Below are 17,123 nucleotides of genomic sequence, written 5' to 3'. Positions count from 1 at the left end.
CGATTGATATGCTAGAGCAGCTCACAGAACTCATAAAATCAGTTTATTTACGGTTTGCCACCTTACTCTAAAAGGATATGATAAAGGACACAGATGAACATCCAGATGGATGAGATGCATAGGGCAAGGTTGTGGAGCTTCTGTCAGTCTCTTTTAGGGCCGCTCTCCCAGCACCTCCACCCACGTGCTCCAGCCACCTGGAGGCTCTCCAGGCCTTGTACTTGTGGAGTCTTAGGGAGGTTTCATCGAGTTGGCATGACAGTCATTAACTCCATTTTTCCCCTCTCCCCTCTTCGGAGAGTGGGCTTAGGGCTGACTTCCAAGCTTCTAACCATGACCAGCTCCCATCCAGGAGTCACCACATTAGAATAAGAGACCTTGCTCTCATCCAGGAGGTTCCAAGGGATTTAAGAGTTCTGTGTCAGGAATCAGGGACAAAATATTTAGAAGTTTAAACCATAGTCTGATTATTTTCATATTTAACCACTCGACAAAACATTTAAAATGTAATATATGTCTTTCCTTTTGAGAATAGAGTGCTGATTACTGCTATTAGACTGTTGTGGTCTTTAAAAATCTTATTTTAATTATTTTCTTTTGATATTGGATTTCTTATGTGTTTATGTGTTATGTATTTATGTGCGTGCGTATACATACCACATCTTTGTCCATTCATCTGTCGAGGGATATCTGGGCTCTTCCCATAGTTTGGCTGTTGTGCATGTTGCTGCTATAAACATTTGGGTTTAGGGGCCCCTTTGGATCACTACCTTTCTGTCTTTGGGGTAAATACCCAGTAATACAATTGCTGGGTCTTGGGTAGTTCTATTTTCAACTTTTTGAGGAAACTCCATACTGTTTTCAGGATGGCTGTACTTGATTGCATTCCAACTGACAGGGTAAGAGGGTTCCCTTCTTTCCCTTTTCTCTAAGGGAAAAAAGTTTTAGATTAAATTTCATCATTTCAGATCACAGTTAAAAAGTACAAATTCCATCTTTTACATAATTGCATTTATACTCAATTTTTATGTTAATTTACTTTGCTCTCATCTCCTAATTGGGTTGATTTAGCAATAAATGGGTTAAAAAGTTTAAGTAGTAAATATTGAGTGGATTGACCACTATGGATTGTTTTATACTTAGAGTGCTCGTGCTTCCTCAGTAATGGTTGTGCACTTCAAACAGGAGCAGTTTGAGATTCTGATTTGTTGGCAGTGATCTCAGATTATCAAGGGTTGCTGCATCTTCCTGTCTCTACAATAGGTAGAGGTATCTGATTAGAGAAGTGAAGTTTACCGAGAAAAATTTTTGTAAAAAGCCCAATGATACTGTTTCAGCTTTATTTTTCATTCTGCCTCAAGAGAATGGCACACACATCATAATCAGTGAGCATTGATAGACTAATTTTGGTTGGACCTGTTGGTTAGTGTTTTAATGTTCATGCCTTTAATTACTCAAGGGATAACAAATTTTGCTTTAGTTTGTTGTATGACATAAATGAAGTTGACCTTTGTTTTAGAGCATAGATCTAGGGCCTTTAATCAGAACTTTTTATTTAAGGTGTCGATTGTGAAGTAAAATTTTAGTTTACCCCTTTTCACTTTGTCCCTCATTATTCAAAATAGTTACAAAGCTAAAACCTCGACTAGCCTCTGCTTGTCCAGCTTTTAAAGTAGGTGTTGTTAAATAAAATTTAGGAAGGATAGCCCTAAATATTCATTCCCTGCATCTTCTCCTCAGTTTTTCAAGCGGTTGTGATTTATTAGTGATTTGTAAAAACAATTTATTGGGTTATCACAAGCATTAAAAAAGTAATAGAAAATACCAAACAATACATTTGGGTTAATGATTGTTTTGTGAAACTTTCATTAGATATATATATGTACATGTAAACAGGTAGCTGTGTATACTGTAGTCTCAGGGATTCCTGTTAAGAGAATTGGAAATCCATTTCTGTAAGGTTAACATTTGATTATTTTCTTTTGGGAATTATATATATATATGTGTGTGTGTGTGTGTGTGTGTGTGTGTAAAATGTTTTTTCATTTAAAATTTTAACAAATCCAAATAAATATCTAGATTAAACACTATCTTTTAAGTCTAAGTTAATGCTGTATCAGAAGGTTTTATATTGCAGAATTTAACTTCTGGTTCCATGTATAATAAGTGAGGTATAATGAGAAAGAAGAATTTCCAACAGATATTCTTCTGTTCAATTTTAAATTCTTATCAGCTGTTTAAGGCTTTAGGATTGTGGTCAGCAAAACAACCTATATGTATGTGTGTAAATAAAAGTTAGTCAGTTTAGTTAGTTTGACCCACAAGTAGCTGAGGTATTGTAGTATTTTTATGAAGATGAACATTCCATAGAGAAAAATATTACCTTTAATACCCGAGCACTTGAATCAGTTCTCTATTGCTGTACATTACGTGCTTTGAGATTTAATAAGAAGCAAGATGAGAAGCATGGACTGGTTAATGGTATTAAACTGTAATTCTTCTGTTCTGTGTATATGTAAATACATAGAGAAGGTTTGAAAGAAGACACCTTGTTTATTGTATATATTGTGTAGGGTAATCCTTATTGACTTAGGCTTTTTTTTTTTTTTGGAGAGGGATCTGAAGGAGATTCCGTTTGGTTCAATAGTTTATTGATGTAAGGAGAAATGAGTCTGATTCTGTTTCATAAGCTGTAATTTTTTTCTTAATCTCTACACCCAACATGGGGCTTGAACTCACAACCCTGAGATCAAGCGTTGTTGTGCTACCAACTGAGCTAGCCAGGTACCCCTGATAAGTATTAGTGAAGAAAGCAAAATATTCAGCGTCCTATCTCTGGTAGGTTTCCTTACTCCATACTTTCTTTGATCATTGTAGTTCAGGCCTCTATCTTCTTTTGCCTAGAATAAGGCAATATCTTTCCAGTTGCTTCCAGTGTTAAAAGTTACTCAGTGACACTTGCTAAAGAAGATAAAACAGACTTTATTTAAGGGAGACCATCATGAAATCGGTGTAGGGACCACTTCCGTGGAGGAGAGGGATTGGACCCAACTCTGACTCTAATAAGGACAAGAGGCATTTATATCCAAGAAGCAAGGATGGGGGTCATTAGATGGAAAGTTACTAAGAGCAAACAGCAGAGGGTAAGGGGGTTCTTGTTAGGTAAGCTTGGCAGAATCTGGAAGGCAGGACAGAGTGGTAAAATATCCAAGATGGCCAGACACCAAGGATGAGGGATTTTCATTAATGATTTATCAGGGTTCTCACTCAAACTGAATCCCACAAAGACAGAGAGGGAAACCCCAGGTCTGCTTAGAGAAGCCTGATTAAAGTTTGGTCAAAAGAGAGAGTTTTTGTCACCAGTTTCTACATTGTTTCCTTGCTCGGTGGTGGTGGTGGTGGGGTGTCTTCATACTAATGCATACACTCCCCTTTTTAAAGTCCATTGCTCTCAGGGTGAATCTAAAACTTGTCTGTGTACGCGTGTTGTGATCCGAAGGGACATCTGCACTCACTCCAGTGTTCATAACAGCAGTGTCCATAATAGCCAAACTATGGAAAGAACCCAGATGTCCATTGACAGATGAATGGGTAAAGATGTGCTACACACACACACACACACACACACACACACACACACACACACAGGAATACTACTCAGTCATCAAGAAAATGAAATCTTGCCATTTGCAGTGACATGGATGGAGCTAGAGAGTATTATGCTAAGCAAAATAAGTCAATCAGAGAAAGACAGTTTATCATGTGATCCCACTCATGTGGAATTTAAGAAACAGAACAGAGATCAAAGGGGAAGGGAGGGAAAAATAAGACAAAAAATCAGAGAGGGAAACATGCCATAAGAGACTCTTAATCATAGGAAACAGAGGGTTGCTGGAGGGGAAAAGGGTGAAGGGGTGGGGTAACTGGGTGATGGACATTAAGGAGGGCATGTGATGTAATGAGCACTGAGTATTATAAGATTGATGAATCACTGACCTCTGCCTCTGAAACCAATAATATACCATATGTTAGTTGAATTACATAAAATAAAGGAAAAAAAAAACTTAGCTGCACCCTGAAAGGTCTAGCCTTTTCCCCCTTCTCTACCTTTATCTGTCTTAATTGCTCTTCCCTCTTTTCTGCATTTCAACCATAGTCAAATTTTTTAAGTTATTTGAAGCTAGTAGACTTTATCATCTTTGGGTCTGGGCATACGATATCCCTACTCCTACCACAGTGCTTGGCGCATAATAGGCACGTGATAAATATCTGTTAGATGAGTAACTGGACAAAAGAACAAATAAAAGTATGTTGTATAAGGATAGGTATAAACATTTCTGAAATACATATATAGATATCCAAATGATTTAGCTGGTGAAAAGGTAGATTTAAAATCCTGTATTCAAATGAAGAATTTTGTGATAATGCAAGGGCAACTTGAATATTTATCATAGTGCATACTATATTTTCAGTAAGATGCAAATTTGTATAAAATGAATGGAAAATCATTTGCATTGAACAGGCCTTGGATATAAAGGTTGGTACTCAATTTCCCTAGATTCAGGTTTGAATACTATTTCCTGGCTACATTTACTGATTGCTTACTCTGTCTCCTAGAATTCTTAAGGAGGGACTCAAATGAGTATGAAACCATTATCACAATTGAAAAGACAAGTTTCAGTATGTGTCTTACCTATGCTGGGATCAGTTTTTTTGTTTTGTTTTTAGTTTTTACATTTCAAAATGTCCATGTTTCGAAATGAAAGCCAAAAAAAAAAAAAAAAGAAAGAAAGCCATATGTGACTTGTATCAAATGTAAACTAGCAAGGAATATTTCATTTTTACCACTAAGAATCTGTTGTATATGTACAGAATTAATAAAATTCTGTGTAAAGAAACTTACATCTCTGGGGTGCCTGGGTGGCTTAGTTGGTTAATTATGCAGTTCTTGATTTTGGCTCAGGTTATGATCTCAGGGTTGTGAGATCAAGCCCCCCCGTCTGGGCTCTGAACTAGACATGGAGCCTGTTTAAGATTTTCTGTCTCCCTCTTCTCTCCCTCCCCTCACCTGTGTGTGTGTACGTGCTTCTCCCTCCCACCCCCCAATTCTCTGTCTCTAAAAAATTTTTTTTTTATCTCCAAGGACCTTGAAATTAGTTGGGAAATGGTGATAAATATATTAAGAATAGATTCAATTTCACTTAAATATAAAATGTGAAATTAACATAGTATGAGCAATAAAGACGATCATGTAGTAGGATGGTACTGATTCTTTTTTTTTTTTTTTTAAGATTTTATTTATTTGACAGAGAGATCACAAGTAGGCAGAGAGGCAGGTAGAGAGAAGGGGAAGCAGGCTCCCTGCTGGGCAGAGGGCCCAATGTGGGGCTCAATCTCAGGACCCTGAGATCATGACCTGAGCAAAAGGCAAAGGCTTAACCCACTAAGCCACCCAAGTGCCCCAGGATGGTACTAATTCTTAATGTTACATTGTTTTCTGCCAGGAACTTGTCTAAGCTCATTGCCTTCATTATCTTGTTAAATTTTTATAAATTATCAGTTGTGATACTGTTATTGTCCACATTCTACAAGAGAGGACACTGAGATCCAGTGAGATTAGGTAATTTGCCCACTTTTGCATAATAAAGAGTAGAACTGGGATTCGAATTCAGGCATCTGACTCTAGAATCTATACACATTAATGTTTTATCTTTAGCCAAAGTAAACTTGTTTTCAGATTGCATTTTGTATGTATGTGTGTGTGTGTGTACATATATAGACACTATTTTCATTAGTATTTAGTGTTAATTTTACACTAATGTGACATAAAGAGATAACTTAGTGGATTAAGTCATTAATTGGAAGCTGTTTCAATTAACAAAATGTTACAGTGTTCGTTATTTAAGCATGGTTTTGTTTTCTGAGTCCGATTTTATTTCTCACATAGCCACCTATTTTAAAGGTTACTGTTTATTTTCCAAATGCACTAACCATTGCAACATGCACTTTATATCTTCCAGAGATTTTATGATGTTTTTCATTTGTTGTAGTTTCTTCTTCTCTGCCTTCTTTTTTTGTTTTTAAAGATTTTATTTATTTTAGAGAGAGAGAGAGAGCTCACATGTGAGCAGAGGGGAGAGACAGAGGGAGGAGAGAGACATTCCCTAGCAGAATCCCTGCCCACCTTGGAGCCTGAAGCAGGGCTGGATCCTAAGGTCCTGAGATTACAACCTGAGTGGAAACCTGGAGTCTGGATGATTACCCGACTGAGCCACCCAGCATCCCTGTAGTTTCTTCTTCCTCTTTGTACTTGTCAGCTTATCCTTTAAAAAATTGCTTTACTATCATGTTAGTAAATATTAGGAGAAAGAAGACATAGGCTCAAACCCAGTTTTTGATCTCTCATGTTCCTCGATGACCTCAAGTCATTTTTCTTTACTTCCCTGCCTTCTGTAAGCATAAAATGAGTTACTCCTAGAAGGAACCTTTATTTTTAGGCCCATAAAAATGTGTCTCCTGTTAGAGAACAAATATGGGAACTTTTGGGAGAATGCAAAATAAAATGTCTGACCATAGTGTTTGTTTGATCAATTTGTTGCTTAACGTAGTTAAAGTTAGATGATGTGCTTTTGAGCTTGAGGATAATTGCCTGATGTATTAATTTTATTCAAGTTTGGGCCTTTTGAAAGATAAATATTACTCGAATCTTTAAAAAAATCTAGTATCAGAGTAATTGCAACAACCATTTATTGTAATTGGTAAAGATCTGCCAGTTTATCTGCATAATAATTAAATTTGGTAACATTTTAATTTTTTGAACTATTACAGTTTATAATGGAGCTTTTATCTTGATAAGTAAAAACAAATAGAATTATTTTAAGTATTCCAGGCAGGGTCCTTTTGGTTGCCTGGGATCAGAAATCTATTTAAACTTGTATAGTTAAAGAGATCTTTATTGTAAGTATATGGAGTTTTTTCTGGACAAGCATCCAAAAGAGTTAAGGTGGCTTTGGAGCGCAGCTCTCTCTCACCTGCCTCTTCCTCATTTCCCACACATGGCTGCTTTGTGATGTGCTGCTTGATGTCACTCCTAAGATGCCTGCATCTGTTTCCATCTCCTCTAATTTTTGTTGTCAAGCTGATAGTCTTTAGTCTCAATCCTTCTAAGCAAGATTAAGACTAAGAATTCTAATTTAACAGATTAACCAAATAAGTGCCTTGTGGTGAAATACGATGATTTCTGGTGTATTCAGTTGATCTGAAGGAGTTACTATAGAGGTGCTCTGTACCAAAACCACTTTGAAATGTGAAGGTTTAGGCGAATAGGTAAGGCCTGAGGGGCTTGTTTTGTAGTATCCGAAAAGTATGTGTATGTAAAAAGATTTTCATTCTGCCGTTATTTACTTAAAAGTATTGTATCAAAACTATAGTAGGAATACACTGATAATAGGTAGTTTTCAGTGAAACTGTTAATCTTAAATGCAAGTTCAAGATGAATTTTTGCCTGTAGGGTTCATTGCTAAATGCGGTTTTTATAAAAGGATGAGGGCTTTACTATTGTGGACATTCATGACAACTTTTGAGGAAGAATCTGGTAGATTTTGTTGATTTCTTTTATATGATCTTAAAGAGTAAGTAGTAGCTCCCACTGCAGCTAAAGCAGTGGTTTCTCAGTGGGTTTGTGTGTTGGGCTGTGTTTTTGCCTCTAAAGGGGTATTTGGCCTTCCTGGAGACGTTTTTTGATGGTCACAGCTGGGGAGAGGGGATTTCTGTGCTATGGCCTCTAATAAATAGAGGCCAGATACGCTACTGAACATTCTGCAATATATGGGCCCTCCCCCCACAACAAAGAAGTGTCCAACCCCAAGTGTCGATGGTGCCCAAGTTGATGTATAGAATCTATTATATAGAATCAAGGATCATAGAGCAAAAAGGTTAAAAGGTTATTGGAGTTAGAGAAGTTACCCTGAATTGGTTTAGAATGCCTTAGGGAGAGAGAGGAAGTCATTTCTATGGAAGCCTGTGTTTAAATATCACTGAGTGCGTTATTTTAACTTTGGTGATTTTCCTGTATATAAACCAGTTTTAGTTATATTCTAATTCTTACTAATAAGAATATTTTTTAATTTCTTAGATACATTTTCCTTGAACTCATGGCCCCAAGATCCTGAGTCTCATGTTCCACCAACTGGGCCAGCTGGGCACCCTTGGAAAGTTTCTGATAAGACAGTATTTACCTTATAGTAAACTATACTTGTGAACTAGATTCTTCAACTGTTTAATTCTCATGAAGTTATAGATACACCTCAGAATATGTTTCAAAACAAAATTCCTGGGTGCCTGGGTGGCTCAGTGGGTTAAGCCTCTGCCTTCGGCTCAGGTCATGATCTCAGGGACCTGGGATCGAGTCCAACATCAGGCTCTCTGCTCAGCAGGGAGCCTGCTTCCCCCCCCCCCTCTCTGCCTGCCTCTCTGCCTACTTGTGATCTCTCTCTGTGTGTCAAATAAATAAATAAAATCTTTAAAAACAAGCAAAAAACCCCCCGAATTCCTGAAATGCTGCAGGTATTTGAAACAATTAAAAAAAAAAACCTGTAAAATCTACTTTGCCTGTAACCCATTGATGACTCAGTGGTACATGTAAAAATGCCCTTATGAAAAATATAGCTCTATAATTTTTTAAATATTCTAACATATAAATCGAATATTTACTCAGTAGTTCTTTAAATTTGTTTTAAAAAATTTTTTAAGACCCTGAGATCATGACCTGAGCTGAAGGCCAGGGCTTAACCCACTGAGCCACTCATGCGCCCCTCAGTAGTTCTTTACCTTCTGATATGAATGAAATTAATGTTCAGGTTTCTTAAAGCAGCTCCAGTGGAAGTTTTTTCAAACCCAGAATTTCCTGCATAGAACATGAATTTAATAAGAGTGGTTCTCTCCATGATCATTAGACATTCCGCATGTCTAATGATCACCACCAGATGGCGATCTTATACGTCGATAAAGACCTACTTGGTGCAAACTGAATTGGTTGCCCGAATTAAGCCAGTTGAACTCAGCAGTGATATTTAGCAATGGTAAAAGGTGTGGACTGGCTATGCATCTCTCTGAAACATGAGACCTGTTTTGTTTTACAGAGTTTTCTTCTTTTTTTTCTTGGCTCTTTGCTTCAAATTTTTCTGTGGAAACCAATGTAAAACAATATCCCCATAAATTTATTATAATATTGATGCTGATTTATTGTGTTAAAGTTCTTTAGCTTTTGGTGATAGTTATTTTATGGTATGGTTATTGCCAAATTTCTAATAGATTTAAAGTAGTATTTAAAATAATTAGGTGAATATTTTTGTGACTGAGTATATTTTACTTACAATTTCCTAAATTAGGCATATAAGCAATTAAAATTTTATGTAGAATAAATAAAACAATATGTAGTTGAACTTAGGGGAAGGTATGTGGCCTCGTGGAAAGAGCATAAGCTTTGAAGTCAGATGGTCCTGGGAAAATGATCAGCTATGTTACCTTACAGAGTTCTTATGAGAATTAAAAATAAGGTTTGTAAGTGGCCTGAAAAGTGCATGATTTTTTAGCTCCTCCAGGTGCAAACTGTGGGACTTTGGAAAAATTACCTCCCCTTTTAGAGCATAAGTTTCTTCTTCTGTATATTTGGGTAGTAATACCTACTCCTAGAAATGTTTAGGATAGTAAATGAAAGAATGTATATAAAACATATAGAAAGTTTTAATAAATCATATATGTCACTTTTATCCTCTGATACCATAAAAGCTAGTAAGAAAGAAACACAAGATTCCTGTCCATCATTGTTTGTTTGTTTGTTTTTAAGATTTTATTTTTATTTATTTGACAGAGAGAAACACAGAGAGGCAACACAAGCTGGGGGGAGTGGGAGAGGAAGAACCAGGCTCCCCACTGAGCAAGGAGCCTAATGTGGGGCTCGATCCCAGGATCCCAAGATCATGACCTGAGCCTAATGACTGAGCCACCCAGCCGCACCCACCCCCCACCATCCATCATTGTTAAAGCAGATTGTTCTCGTCACACCTCTATTTTTTTTTTAAGAGTTTAGGAAAATATGAGAACGTAGCAATTTTAAAGATTTTAAAACTTGTTTTCTCTTAATTAGGAAAAAGGATGCACTCCACCTTTTTCTGGCCAGATAAAGACACTTTACGGGGTCCTCTGCTTTATGTCAGCAGTGTTATCTACACATTATTAGCAATTGCCACAGTATTGTGTTCCTCTATCGTAGTCCCGCCCCATCAACAGTTTGGCTTTCCAAGATGGAGATGGAGAGGTAGCTGCTCCTCCTGACCTTTGTCAGGAGGTCAGTAGTAGCCTAGCGCACATCCCAATGCCTGTGTCATGCACCTCACTTCATCTCATCACGTATACATTTTTTGACCTCACAATATCCCAAGAAGGGACAAATACAGTACAATAAGATTTTGAGAAAAAGATCACATTCATATGACTTATTAGAGTATATTGTTGTAATTGTTTTGAGTTATTCTTTTTAATCTCTTACTGGGCTAATTTATAAATTAAATTTTATTATTGCTATGTATGTATAGGAAAAACATAGTGTATATAGGGATTGGCATTGAGTTTCAGGCATCTGTTGGGGGTGTTGGACTGCATCTCCTGCTGATCAGGGTAGGGAACTGCTACACTGAAAAGGTGACTGTAAATGGAATTTAAATGGATATTACATGTTTTTAAAATCATTTTGATTTGTACTATTCTCCACCAAACTGTTTGGTGGGGGATTTTCCCCCTTGAGCTGATTGAAATGCACAGTTAGAATTTTGTTTTAGTATTATTTTTTCCCTGAATTTAAATAAGAAAGTCATTTTATAAAAAATCAGTTTATGTGATTATATAATTTTCTCATATGATGCTGAAAATTGTTAGTTTATACTGTGCCTACAAATTCATCATAGTTTTTATTATTTATTTATTTATTTATTTATTTTTAAAAAAAAGATTTTATTTATTTATTTGACAGACAGGGATCACAAGTAGGCAGAGAGGCAGGCAGAGTGAGGAGGGGGGAAGCAGTCTCCCTGCCGACTCTGCGGAGTTGAGCCCAGGACCCTGGGATCTTGACCCAAGCCAAAGGCAGAGGCTTTAACCCAGTGAGCCACCCAGGCGCCCCAGTTTTTATTTTTTTAATGTTTTTATTTAAATCCCAGTTAATACACAGTGCTGTATTAGTTTCAGGGGTGCAATATAGTGATTTACCACTTCATATGACACTGGGAGCTCATCACAACAGCTGCACTCCTTAATCACCCGTTACCTATTTTCACCCATCCCCTACTACTTCCCCTCTGGTAACCATCATAAATGAGCAAAGGGGGGAAGAAAAAGAGAGGGCGCAAACCAAGAAACAGACTCTTTTTTTTTTTCTTTTAAGGTTGTATTTACTTACGTATTTATTCACGTATTTACTTACGTGACAGACAGAAATCACAAGTAGGCAGAGAGGCAGGCAGAGAGAGACTCTCTACTTCCTGCTGAGTAGAGAGTCTGATGCAGGGCTTGATCCTAGCACCCTGGGATCATGACCTGAGCCAAAGGCAGAGGCTTAAGGCTTGAGCTACTCAGGTGCCCCAAGAAACAGACTCTTAACTACAAATTCATTTTTAAAAAACAGAAATGTGTTGAAAATTTTGATCCATCTTCTGACCTCATGAAATGCACTTTTGAAATGTTACCCCTTGTTATCAAAGTTCTATTAAAGCATGAGTTGATCACATTTTTTTTTCCCCCAAAGAGTGTACTTACTTATTTGGTGGGCGGGGAGAGAACGAAATGGTGAGGGGAGAGGGAATCTGAAGGAGACTCTGCACTGAGCACAAAGCCTTATGTGGGGCTCTATCCCACAGCTGGGATATCATGACCTGAGGTGAAACCATGATTTGGACACTTAATGGACTGAGCCACCCAGGTACTTGGAATTGATCAGTTTTGAAGAATTGACTAAAATGATAATTTTTCGTGTTTAATAACTTTTTAATGGTTATTTCTGATATTAAATCATATACTGTATGTTGAATTAATAGATCCTTAACATCTTTAGAGAAGCGTGATCTTTGTTGAAACAGACCAGTATATCATCCTCATACTTTTTATCTTTTATGTTTTTAGAAATACTTACTAACAAATATGTTTTATCCTTTATAAAACATAAAAATGTGATCATATTAAATATGATACTTCTACAATTTGCTTTTTTTCTTATATTAACTGGTATCTATAGAGTGGAACTTCCAGGTTCTGTTTCATTCTTTGTGTCTTACTAATAATATCTAATGATAATTAGCTGTTCCCTATTTACTTTCAGGTTGTTTTCTCTTTTGCCAGTTTGAATAGTCAGCATGCTTGACCTTATCTATACATTTTGGTGGTTTTATTTCCGAGTAGATACTTAGGAGTGATACTGCTGCACAAAGAATATTCTTAAAGATTTAAAGAAATGGGTTCTTGCTAGCTTATACTCCAGAAAGTTTTAAGAAATTTATATTCCCACTGGGAATTATGAGAGTGTCTGTTTATTGGTTAGATGTTAATTTTTTTTTCCTAATCTGATGAGTAAAATTTGCTGAACCTGTAGTGAGAATGTCCATCTTATACGATTATTGGTCCTTTATATTTTCTCTTAAGGAAATTACTTGGTTCATATTTTTTGTCTATTTTTTATGCCTTTTACTTCCTTTTTAAATCAAGAAATTTCTTGTATTAGAGATATATAATGACATGTCTGTCATTCTGCATATATTTCCTATGTTCTACCTTGTCTCTTACGATGTTCTTTGCTTTAGAGAAATGTTTGTTTTTAATGGAGGAAAATACATCTTTATCAGTCTTTTTCTTTCTCATCTTGACTAAGATGAGATTTCTCATCTTGATTTCTCATCTTGACTAAGAATATATCCCCACTCCAAGATATTACCCTTCTAAGTAATCCATCTAGAATTTATTTTTACCTGTGGTTTGACAACGAAGTAGACAACTTCATTTTATCAAACTGGAAAAGCAAAGAAGTCTTAGTTTCAGTTTCTTGACTCAATTTTGCCTTATAAAATATATAATTATTGTTTCTGTGTTGGTACCATACATATCATAATTTTATAGTATATTGGATTGTTTTTTTAGGCGAAGTGTCCCCTCACCCCCTTTTTCCATGATTTTATTGGGAATAGATTGTCTTAGAGATAGTGGAATCTTACGACTGAAATCTTTAGTATTTTGCATTTTAATGTGTTTGCTTTTGTTATCTAGTCAGTAATTTATCATTTTGGGGCAGGTTCTTCATATTCTAATTATATTTAAGTTACATTGAAAGAGATAACTTGAGTGTAATATTTGAGAGAGTTTCTTGAGCAGTACGGGGTTTAGTGACATTTTCTAATGGTCCAGTCATAAATCTTGATTCTGAACTAGATAGTAGTGTTTAAGCAATCCTAGTACTCCAAATGTATTTTTAACATGAATTTTAAAATTCAAGACAAACCATAGGACACAGCTTACTTAGAAGGCTTCACTATAAATATGGAACAGAAGGTAGTTATTATCAGTCTTTATATAAAAATAGAAATCTAATTCATGTAAGTGAAAAGGTGTGTGTGTGTGTGTGTGTGTCAGTGTTGTGGAAAATCCTTATTTTTCTTTTTGTAAAATAAGCAGATATTTGCCTAAAATGATACATTATTTAAAGTTATGATGACAACTCTAGCTACCAAGAACAGTTATAAGGCAAAAGCAGAAGGTAGTTCTGTCTGGTGAGTGGACATGATATGAGAGGAGTAGGGAGCCTTGTGTAAGTCTTGATATCTTCTATCATGTACAGGTTTACTTAATTTTTTCCAGATGAAGTTGCCTTCAACAATCTTTAGGAGATATATATATATGTATATATATATATTCATTCTATTTTTTAGAGATTCTTTTTTTTTTTTTTTTTAAGATTTTATTTATTTATTTGACAGAGAGAGAGAGATCACAAGCAGGCAGAGAGAGAGAGGGGAGGCAGGCTCCTTAGTGAGCAGAGAGCCCGATGCGGGACTTGATCCCAGGACCCTGGGATCATGACCTGAGCCGAAGGCAGTGGCTTAACCCACTGAGCCACCCAGGTGCCCTAGGGTGTATTTTTTAATTGGAACAAAACAAGTTATGTATATAACAGTGAGTTGTAACATGGCTATCTTTTTTGGTAAGAATATATATACTTCTATTTGCATTACAGAAATGGGGAAAAGGTTGAAAATGGGGCAGAGAGAATAAGGGAATAAACGAGACTGTTTTGATTCATGTAAATGTATGCCTAAATGAAATAAGCCGGATACAGAATAACAAATACAGTATGCTCTCACTTATATCAGACTCACAGAAGCAGACAGTGGAATGGATGGTTGCCTGGGGCTGCAGGTAGGAGGAAGTGAGGGGGGTGATGGTTAAAGGGTACAAAGTTTCAGTTACATAAGGTAATTAAGTTCTGGAAATGTGTTACACAGCATAGTGCCTACAGCTAAGAAAACTGTATTATAGGGGAGCCTGGGTGGCTCAGTGGGTTAAAGCCTCTGACTTAGGCCCAGGTCATAGTCCCAGGGTCCTGGGATCGAGCTTCGCATCGGGCTCTCTGCTTAGCAGGGAGCCTGCTTCCCACCCCATCTCTGCCTGCCTCTCTGCCTGCTTGTGTTCTCCGTCAAATAAAATCTTTTTTTTTTTTTTTTTTTAAAAGCTGTATTATATACTTAAAATTATTTTGGCAGATAATGGTCTGGTATTCTTACCACACACACACACTCAGTAATAAGGGGAGGGGTGGGAGGAAAGTTTGGGAGGTGACAGATATGTCTGTGGCCTTGATGGTAGAGATGGTTTTATGGGTGTGTATCCCCAGAGTCATAGAGTTGTATGTATTACATACATGTTGATCATACCTCAATAGATCGCCTTAAAATAAGGATTGCTGAAAAATCTTTAAAGAAATAGATTTAAATTCTGTACCTTATATGTTGAGTTAATATTTTTTTATTTTATCAAGAGAGTTGTAGAATTAAACTTATTTTACCTTTCTATTTAATCTGTAAACTTGATATTTTAAAGTTTAGTTTGAATATGGGTTTTAGTAGTGCCCAGGATACTGTCACAACAGGTAATATGCTGCAGAAATTGATCTTTTGTATTTTGATGTAGAGTCAGTTTTGTTTTGCAATTTAGGAAATTAAAAATTTGTATGTACCTAATTCCTTCTTTTCCCTTTCCTGGGGACTCTTAACCTTTCTTTCCTCTCTCTCCTATACATGTGTCCGATACTACCCCCCCGCCAACCACCTGGCTTTCCCTCCTTCCTTTTACCTAAATCCCTGTGCTCAGGGTTTTTATAATCCAGTGCTTGAGACCTATGGCTGACTAGGATGTTAAGCTCTTAAATATAGTGGGGAGGGCCAAGAGTTTCTACAGGAGGTAAATTTCAAGAGGTTATTGTAGGAATTGCTATTGAACTTGATTGTTTGCAGACACTTTTCATTCTGGTTGTGATGTATTGAGAATTTTTAAATTTGTTGACTAACGGCGTGCCTGGGTGGCTCAGTTGGTTGGACGACTGCCTTCGGCTCAGGTCATGATCCTGGAGTCCCGGGATTGAGTCTTGCATCGGGCTCCCAGCTCCACGAACAGCTGGGCTCCCAGCTCCACCTTCTCTCTCTGACCTTCTCCTCGCTCATGCTCTCTCCAACTGTCTCTCTCTCAAATAAATAAATAAAATCTTAAAAAAAAAATGTTGACTAACATATCTTTTCTAGTTGCTTTCTAAAAATTTATGTTTGTTTGCCAACTATATATCATAGAAAGGTTGAATATTTAAAAAATATGATTAGTTATATGCTTTAGGGGAACTGTTGATGTTATTGGGGTTTCTATCTTAGAGAAGTTTAATAAAATAGAAGCTTTAGTTTGAAGGCTATGTTATGTCTTTTGACTGCTATCTACAGTATCCTATAAAGTTGTGGAAAATTAAAACATTGTTTTTCTGTTTGATTTATTATTTTGGTTTTACATTTCTTACTTTGTTATTTATCTGGTATATGTTATCTGGATTTTGCAGGATTAGCTGGTAGTAAGACTTCGTTTTTGGGAAATAGATATTCCTATAAAAAATATCATTTATTTGCATTGTTTTAAGGCTTTGATGGCTCAAGGGAGAAAATATACTATCCAAAGAGAATAGTTTAATTAAAAAGAGAATTAACTTAATTTAGATTATAATTATTTAAAAAAAATTTTTTTAAATTTTTTTTTTTATTTATTTGTTTGACAGAGAGAGACACAGTGAAAGGAGGAACACAAGCAGGGGAGTGGGAGAGGGAGAATTAGGCTTCCCACAGAACAGGGAGCCCAACGTGGGGCTCTATCCCAGAACCCTGGGATCATGACCTGAGCCGAAGGTAGACGCCCAATGACTGAGCCACCCAGGCATTAAAAAAAATTTTTTTTTAAGATTTTATTTGAGTGAGAGTGTAAGTGCACACAAGTGCTAGAGTGGCAGAGGGAGAAGAAGAAACAGACTTCCCATTGAGCAGGGAGCCCAGGATGGAGCCCAGGACACTGAAACCATGACCTGGGCCAAAGGCAGACACTGAACCAACTGAACCACCCAGGAACCCTACAATCCATACAATCTATATGGATTTGGTACACATTTTATTTTATTAATTCATGTTCAGTTAGAATTTTGTTTTAATCATCTATAGTTGAATTTTTTTTATTTCTATTTCTTATATTTGTTTCTTACATCAGTATTTCTTATATCTGTCTTATATCTTACATCTATTTTTCTTTATAGACCGTTGGAATAGAGGAAAAAGCGTGGACTGAGAAAGACTAGGTTTGCATCTTAAACCTACTGCTTACTAGATCTGTGACTTCGGAGAAATAATTTAACTTCTCTGAGCTTTAGTTAGTGTTGAGAGGATTAAATTAAATGTCTGAAGGTTAAATGTACTATGTAATAATTCAGTGTGTATCATCATGTTTAGCCTAGTTTTGGCACATTAATAGGTGCTCAATAAGTATTTTTATTTTTTTTTTTAAAG

General features: G+C 36.4%; 1 protein-coding gene across 1 annotated transcript in view; it reads left to right on the top strand.

Annotated features, from left to right (window-relative positions):
* Positions 1-17,123, top strand: part of SLC4A7 (solute carrier family 4 member 7) — a gene marked incomplete at its 5' end in the record, with an annotated part of 96,446 nt that overhangs the window by 887 nt on the left and 78,436 nt on the right. The window contains one exon of the mRNA XM_082723798.1: positions 10,274-10,348. Within this exon, the coding sequence (XP_082579924.1) occupies positions 10,274-10,348 (75 nt within the window). The remainder of the gene's footprint in view (positions 1-10,273; positions 10,349-17,123) is intronic.

This window comes from Mustela nivalis (assembly GCF_964662115.1).
Source record: "Mustela nivalis genome assembly, chromosome: 1".
Classification (NCBI taxonomy): Eukaryota; Metazoa; Chordata; class Mammalia; order Carnivora; family Mustelidae; genus Mustela; species Mustela nivalis.
This window is presented reverse-complemented; position numbering and strand designations above follow the sequence as displayed.